The sequence below is a fragment of the Ahaetulla prasina genome, chromosome 1, assembly GCF_028640845.1.
Source record: "Ahaetulla prasina isolate Xishuangbanna chromosome 1, ASM2864084v1, whole genome shotgun sequence".
NCBI classification, from domain to species: Eukaryota; Metazoa; Chordata; class Lepidosauria; order Squamata; family Colubridae; genus Ahaetulla; species Ahaetulla prasina.
Genome location: NC_080539.1, coordinates 102775831 through 102784068, shown reverse-complemented (window position 1 = coordinate 102784068; position 8238 = coordinate 102775831). Strand labels below are relative to the sequence as shown.

The window sequence follows — 8238 nt, the reverse complement described above, 5'->3', positions numbered from 1 at the left end:
CCAAAAATCGATAAGGAGCTGGACAAGCTCATAAATCAGGGGATTTTGGTGCCAGTCGATCACGCAAAGTGGGAGACGCCAATCGTCACCCCAATAAAGCCGGACGGGTCAATTAGAATTTGCGCTGACTACAAGGCGACGCTTAACAAAGCCTTACAGAAAAGCGCCACCGGTTCCCGTGGTGCAACACTTATTGCACTCTTTGGGGCAAGGGCAAGTCTTTGCAAAGTTAGACTTGGCCCAAGCCTACCAACAACTGCCCGTAGACGCCCGCACAGCCGAAGCCCAAACGATTGTGACGCACAGGGGGGCTTTCAAGTGCACCCGATTGCAATTTGGGGTCAGTGTGGCACCAGGGCTGTTCCAAAACCTGATGGAACGACTACTGCAGGGGCTCCCAGGGGTAGTTCCCTACTTCGATGATGTCCTAATTTCAGGGGAAAACATGGAGGAATTGGGGGAGCGGTTAAGAAAGGTTTTGAGCATTTTCCGGACAGCCGGATTAAAAGTCAAGACAAACAAATGCCAGATAGGGGTCGAATCCGTCGATTTCTTGGGCTACCGGATAGACAAGAAAGGAATTCACCCTACTGAGAGCAAGGTTAAGGCAATTAGGAAGGCTCCAGCGCCCAAAAACAAAGCAGAGCTGCAAGCATTCCTGGGATTGGTTAATTTTTACGCGGTCTTTTTAAAGAACAAAGCAACCGTTGCGGAACCGCTGCATAGGCTCTTAGGAAAAAATACTGTTTGGTCTTGGGGAAAGTCAGAAAATAGGGCTTTTGAAGCAGTAAAGAACCTGCTCTCAAGTGATAGCCTGCTCATCCAATATCACAACTCATTACCCCTAGTGCTGGTTTGCGATGCCTCCCCTTATGGGGTGGGGGCTGTACTCAGCCATAGACTTCCAAACGGCACAGAAGCCCCTATAGCTTTTTACTCTAGAACGATGTCCTCCCCAGAGAGAAACTACAGCCAGCTAGATAAAGAAGCACTAGCCATTGTGTCAGGGGTTAAAAAATTCCACGAATATGTCTTTGGGCGGAATTTTGAAATCGTGACTGACCACAGACCGCTACTGGGGATACTGGCTGGCGACCGCCCAACGCCTGTGGCACTTTCGCCACGACTGACCCGATGGACTATATTCCTAGCCGCTTATTCGTACAAGCTGCAGCATCGTCCAGGAAAAGAAGTGGGGCATGCAGACGCGTTAAGCCGATGCCCACTACCAGGGGCAACCGGCGACCCCACTCCGGGACGCCCATCCTACTTATTGACTCTTTGGACTCTGGCCCAGTCACATCTAAGGAAGTGGCTCGGGCATCATACCGGGACATTGTGTTAAGGACTGTACCGGTTGGGTACAGAGAGGGTGGCTTCTGCCGGGCTAACGGTTCAAAGAATTTGTTAAAAACGAGATGAGCTCTCGGCTCAAGGGGTGCCTGTTATGGGGTGATCGTGTAATAATTCCTGATAAATTAAGGGAAAGGTATTGGACCTCCTCCACGAGGGTCACCCAGGATCGTAAGGATGAAGGGTTAGCTAGAAGCTATGTGGTGGCCACTCATGGACGCAGAGATTGCTGAGAGGGTAGGAAATGCCAGGCTTGCCAAGAGTCCAGACCTCTACCCCAACGCCCCAGTCAGGAATGGGAAAAGCCCCAAGGGCCCTGGTCAAGAATCCACATTGATTTTGCTGGCCCTTCCACGGCCAAACGTTCCTAGTGGTTGTTGATGCATTCTCTAAATGGTTGGAGATCATACTAATGAAATCCACTACGGCAAGCAGTAATCGCAGCCCTGCGCCACCTATTTGCAACTCACGGGTTGCCGGACACTCTGGTGTCCGACAATGGGCCTCAATTCACGGCAGCCCAGTTTGAAGAATACCTGGCAGAGGAGGGCATCCGACATGCCCTCTCTGCGCCTTTCCACCCTGCGTCGAATGGCCTTGCAGAGCGTTCCGTCCGGAGCGCTAAGGAGGCATTGTCCAGGCTCAAGCCAGGTGACTGGCAAACAAAGATAGACTTTTTCCTAGCCGTTCAGCACAGAACCCCAAGCACGCCACCGAAAAGCCCAGCCGAATTACTAATGGGACGGAAACTCCGATGCCCACTTGACCGTTTGAATCCCCATTACACACCAGAGGGTTACAAGGGGGAACTAGAAAAGACAAGGGAAATGAGCATAGGCGACCGGGTGTGGGCCCGAAACTATGGGGACGGCCCTAGTTGGTTCGCAGGACAAATAATAAAGATAACCGGCCCAAAATCGTACGTGGTAGAGCTACCAGACAACCGAGTGTGGAGGCGCCACATAGATCAGTTAAGGAAACGAATAACTGATCAAACCGAACCAAATGAAACAGATCATGACCAATACCAATTTGAATTCACAGCTGACAATGACCCGGGGGAGGCGCAAGACTTAGCTGAGGTCCCAGAGTTCCAGCGACGCCATCAGGTTCCCGAGGGAAACAGCAGGGACAAGTTCAAAAATAATCCAAGGCCGGATGGCCAAGAAAAAGTCTCTTCTCATCCGAGCCCGTTGGCTCAGAGAAAGAGCTGGGAGGAGAAAACAGCCCCTCCGACCAGCTCAAAACACCACCCAGAACTGAACCGCGCAGGTCAGAAAGAACTAGGAGACGCCCAGGTTATTTGCGTGACTACGTCGAAAAATAACATGTAAATAAATATGTAAATAGAGGCAAAGTGTTTTCTGGGAGGGGAGGAGTGTTATGTATTCATGTTTGTACCTTTAAATATTTGAGCGGGAAATCAGCACGTTGCTGATTGGACGAAGCCTCCAGTAGAACTGTATAAAAGGAGAGGTTTTTCCCCCAGCCTGTTGCTGGGTTCACCCTATATTAAAGAGCTGTTGTCAATACCCTGGTCTCCAGCCTCGTTACTTCCCGAACCTAACAGAAAGATTGCAACAAAAGGTAATCATACAATATGTAGTGTCTATCTACCCATTCTGATCAAGTTACTAACTTCTAGAGATTACCCATGAGGTAGCATTTCCAGTTCAGAATTCATACTTCAACCCCTTCTGCACATTATAGCCCCTCCCACAGCTTGCACAAACAAATGCCCTTTTGGGTAGGGGGACGATGGGTGTTGTAGGCCCAGGATATCTGTCAGATTACAAAAGGCCAATATTTATTTATTTATTTTATTTTTATGGACCCTTTACTATTTTTACAAATAACTCAAGGCAATGAACATATTCAGTACACTTTCGTCTTCCTATTTTCCCCACAACAACCCTGTGAGGCAGAGATGGGTTTCAGCAGGTTCTGACCAGTTCTGGAGAACTGGTAATGGAAATTTTGAGTAGTTCGGAGAACCAGTAGGAAAAATTCTGACTGGCCCCACCCCCATCTATTCTCTGCCTCCCTGGTCCCAGCTGATCGGGAGGAAATGGAGATTTTGCAGTAACCTTCCCCTGGAGTGGGGAGGGAATGGAAATTTTACAGTATGCCCTGCCACACCCACCAAGTCACGCCCACCAAGCCATGCCCACAGAACTGGTAGTAAAAAAAATTGAAGCCCACCACTGCTGTGAGGTGATTTGGGCTTAGAGAGAGTGACAGCCCAAAGTCACCCAGCTGGACTGCACAAAAATCAATCCACATTTTATGGTTCTCTGTCTGTGTGGTTTTAAGTCAGTTTTGATTGCCGGTGACTGCTTGGGCTAGTCCCTGTGTTTGGAAGTGGTTTACTATTGCCTTCATCCTAGGGCTGAGAGAGTGACCGGCCCAGAGTCACAGAACGGGCGTTGTATCTAAGACAGGATTAATACTCCAGGTTTTTTATCCTGCTACCTATGACAACAAACTGCCTCTATTTTATAGCATTGCCCTATTTTAATCAAACACCAGCCCATCTTTTGTGTCCACCACTATTAATAATACATAACATTAATAGCATAAATATGAAATGGTATGTGTCTTATTTTATAATCAGATCAATATTACAAAAATTGATAGAGGGGATCCAGAATAATTTGAAGAGAATAAAGACACAATCCAAATGTTTGGCTTGTTTTTAGAGATTTTGTGATTAGGGTGTAGGTTTTAGTTGAATTTAGAACTCAACATTTACTCTTGACCATGAAATTTACATCATTATTCCATTTCTAGCCACTAATAGGAATCTATCTGATGTGTACAACAGAATTAACAGCAGACAAAAGTGACCATTATCTGAATAATTATAGTTCATACAATATATACACCTCATGGTGACATTTGAAAAACTTAGGATACCCTGCAAGAGACAATCAGAATCCACATCAGACAATGGAAATTCTGCGAATACGATTCAGTTCTTGGACACCAATTGAAAACAAATCGCTTAACAATCAGGTGAGTTAATAATAAATTAACACTTAGCACTTAAACTGCTAAACGTTTGCTTTACAATTTAATATTTCCAAAACTTTCATAGCTCGCTTGTCCATCAACAGCAGGCTGGTTTTGTAGTTTGTTTAAATGTTTCCAGAAAAAAGTACTTTATATGCCAGTTTGTTGTAGCAGAAATATGTATACCATGAAAGTAGAACAGAGCAACAGAGCAGCCAGGGCAAGTGAAGGAGGCTGCGTTCCCTCTTTCTTTTCCCTGCTCCTCCTGTGTCGGCTGCTCCATTTTCCATTTCTCCATTGCAGCGCAGCACCCAGGATCCACTTTGATAGTGTGTGTATGTGTGTGTGTGTGTTTAATTTAACAAATATAAATACTGGTGGGGAGGTGGGAGTTTTGCTGTGAGTGGGTTGGTTGGCTCACAGCAACACTCCCCACCTCCCCACCAGTATTTATAGAGAGACGGCAGCTCCGACCTCGCTTTGCTCGCACAAGCACGAAGCCGAAAGCACCAGCCTGAAGATGATGAGTGAGACCTCATCGAAACGTCACCAAGATACTCTCAACCTTACACGGGAAAAGACCCGAATATGCCAAGACCTACATACCTATACCCGTGAAAATCTATGATATATATATATATATATATCCAACTGTTTACTGTATATTTACTCTTATAGTGACATACTGTAGAAGAAAAGAAACACTAAAAAAACCCCATATAAACAACAGAATGATCCACTGGGTTTTTTTTTTACACTGTATTGTCTGTAAGGACATCCATATAGTCTTGTTCTGTCTTGAGCCGTAGTGGTATAGTGATCAGAATGCAGTACTGCAGGCTACTTCTGCTGACAGCTAGCTGGCTGCAATTTGGCAGTTCGAATCTCATCAGGCTCAAGGTTGACTCAGTATTCCATCTTTCCAAGGTCGGTAAAATGAGGACCCAGATTTTTGGGGGCAACATGCTAACTCTGTAAACTGCTTAGAGAGGGCTGTAAAGCACTGTGAAGCGGCATAGAAGTCTAAGTGCTATTGCTAAGCACTATTGCTAATACCTACAGTCAGAACAGAAGTACAGTATTCCATTCCTCTGATGGTCTCCAAATTCTGCTATCTTGCCTATAGAATTATAATGTTGAACTGTCTATTATTGTTCAGTTTTTCCCCCCAATGATTTTCCTTTCTGCTTTTTTAAAAAATCTTATTATTTTATAATATAAGCTACACTGAGTTGTATAGAATCGGGCAGGTTCAAAATTTAAATCAATCAATCAATCAATAGTACTGACATCAATTTTAGCAATTTTATTAATTTTCTGCTTTGTATTTTTTGGATTCTTGCTATAAGAAAGAACTACTTCTAACAGGCTCCCCACCACCACAAAAAATTATATTCCAAAATAAATCAAAATGGGATGCTAGTGGCATGCTACAAAGCTAAATGCTTTCCCTTAGCATTATACTTACTAATACGGTAGTATATTTATTAATGATAATTTTTTAATAACATCTTAGGAGCCTAGATAGGCCTAAAAAGAATGGAGCTCAGCTGAAAGAGGGTCTGCCTACTGCATACACATGATGAAAAAACAGCATAGTAGAAAGTAAATGAGAGTTCTGTGACTGACACCTGTTTTGTGAGCGTGGTCATGATTTATTTTGAACATTTCAGTCGGGTCCCCTTATTTTTTGCCCCTAGTCCAGGCTTTTTTAGGAAATAACCTAGCCAATCAGAACTTCATTTGAAATTAAGGATTTTGTTCAAAAGCTTGATTTTGCAGCATATATGAGGATCTGTGGTCCTCCATTTGTAATAGCCAAAGTCATTAGCACTGCCCAACACAGCTAATGTTGAGGGTTGTTGAGAACTGAAGTTAGCAATGTCTAAGGACTCCAAATTTTTACCCAAGTTGCATCTTATAATGAGGTTATAAAACGACCCGAAAGTGAAAAATTTGCAATATTGTATGTAGAATGGTCTCATGTTATTGAACTGTCTTTTTTTATTAAAAAAACATGTGGCTTTGTTTAGCTTTATCAGGAAAGAATCAGACTTATAAGCCACTGGTTCGACTTGTGGACAGACAAACAACGCAAGCAATATCTCTTCTTGATATTGAACAAGTGCAGTAAGTCACAGCTGAAGTAAGTGAGCCACTATGCTTTGTGAAAATAAAAAGTAGATTATGCAAGGGCACCTCCTATAATATAAATTATTTACTGTACCATTGTTTGCCTTTTCTGGAGTCCAATCCAGGGGTGAAATGCTCCCGGTTCGGACCAGATCGTGCAATCCGGTAGCGATGGGGGTGGGTAGTTCGGAGAACCGGTAGCAAAAATCCCTGCCCGCCCCATGCCTCGCTGTTTCTCTTCTCTGTCCCTGAAGCTCTTAATGGTGATATAGCTGCAAACAGCCTTAAATGACTGCCGCGGCGCTTCAAAGGGCTGCACTGCAGCTGATTAGCGCTGTAGGCAGCTAATAGACCAGTGCCTCTATTTTTAAAGAAGGTAGACTGGTGCGCTCCCAAGTTTTGTATACTTTATTATTTTTATTATTTATTATTATTGGCCATGCCCATTCAGTCACCTGACCACCAAGCCATGCCCACCAATTAAGCCATGCCCACAGAACCGGTAGGGAAAATTTTTAGATTTCACCCCTGGTCCAATCCTATAATTAGCTGGAACTCATTGAGATCTCCCGAACAGAAATCTAGAAGTACTAATTCTTGTAAAACGTGGATGCACAAATTTGATGGACCAAAAGGCATATTTCCAACTTTTGGGATCTAGATTTCAAAAAACTGACTGGTGCTAAGGCAGAAACTATATACTGTAAAAATTATTTTAAATTAAATTAACATTGTGAATATGGTTATTTTCTATGCATTTAATAATTCTCCCTGTTCAGTTAACAGTTGTGATTTAGCTACAATTTTTGGTGGGTTTTTGGGCTAGTTGTAGCTCTAGCTACATATGGGTAGCTCTAGTCCATATGTGTTATAAAATACATACATGAAAGCCAGTGACACGAATACCTTACTTCTGTATTGATGACAAGATAAAGTCTTATTCCATAAAGTATGGAGCAAAAGAGTTAAGGTAATAAATGTATTTTAAGAGTAAAATACATTTTGTCCCATGCATAGCCTTATTTTCCAAGAAATCAGGGGAAGGTAGGCCAGAATGGGAAAAATATATCAAATGGAGATCTGCTTCTGGTACCTAAGATCTTGGCCTCCTGATATCTAATGTTAAGGCTGGCCTCTTCTAAATTTGAACCTGTCCACTAGCTTCCTATAAAACTGGAGATTATAATCATGTGTCAATTCACAGACACTAACAAAAAATATTGGTGTTGCCCTTCTTTAGGAGGTGCTGCCACATGAAAATGAAAGTGAACTTGAGAAGTTGAATAGATGGGGAGAAAGCACCAGGGGTGGTGGTGAGAATCATGGTTTACTCATTAAATGTTTAGAACCTCAAACATGATGTCACTTTTGTACAGTCCTCTTCTCCTGGCAATAAATGTAAGTATTTCCCTAGATCCGATAATTCATTTCATTTTTGTGTTTTCCTTTCTTGTTGCGTAGGTGTGTTGAAAAATGGCTTGCAGAAAACCTCCCACTGACCCACATAGATTTCACCACTCTGCTGCCACGTTTCATATCTCTCTATCTCTGGCCGGACTGCTGACTTGCGGGCCTGTGGGCTTGCTGGCTTGCGGGAAAGGGACGGTGGCGCTCACTTTCGGGGGGTGCGGTTTGGCGCTCCCCGGAGATGGACAGCCGGCCTTGCCGGCCCTGCTGTCTTGCGGGCCTGCCGGCCTGTTGGTCTCCGGCCTGTCGGCCTCCCGGATTGCCGGATTGCCA

The 8238-nt window shown here is 44.0% G+C and overlaps 1 protein-coding gene across 1 annotated transcript in view; it reads left to right on the top strand.

Moving 5' to 3' along the window:
- Positions 1–4248: 4248 nt before the first annotated feature.
- Positions 4249–8238, top strand: part of ECT2L (epithelial cell transforming 2 like) — a gene marked incomplete at its 5' end in the record, with an annotated part of 72640 nt that continues 68650 nt past the window's right edge. Inside the window, 3 exons of the mRNA XM_058172929.1 lie at positions 4249–4368; positions 6399–6511; positions 7960–8039. Of these exons, the coding sequence (XP_058028912.1) occupies positions 4249–4368; positions 6399–6511; positions 7960–8039 (313 nt within the window). The remainder of the gene's footprint in view (positions 4369–6398; positions 6512–7959; positions 8040–8238) is intronic.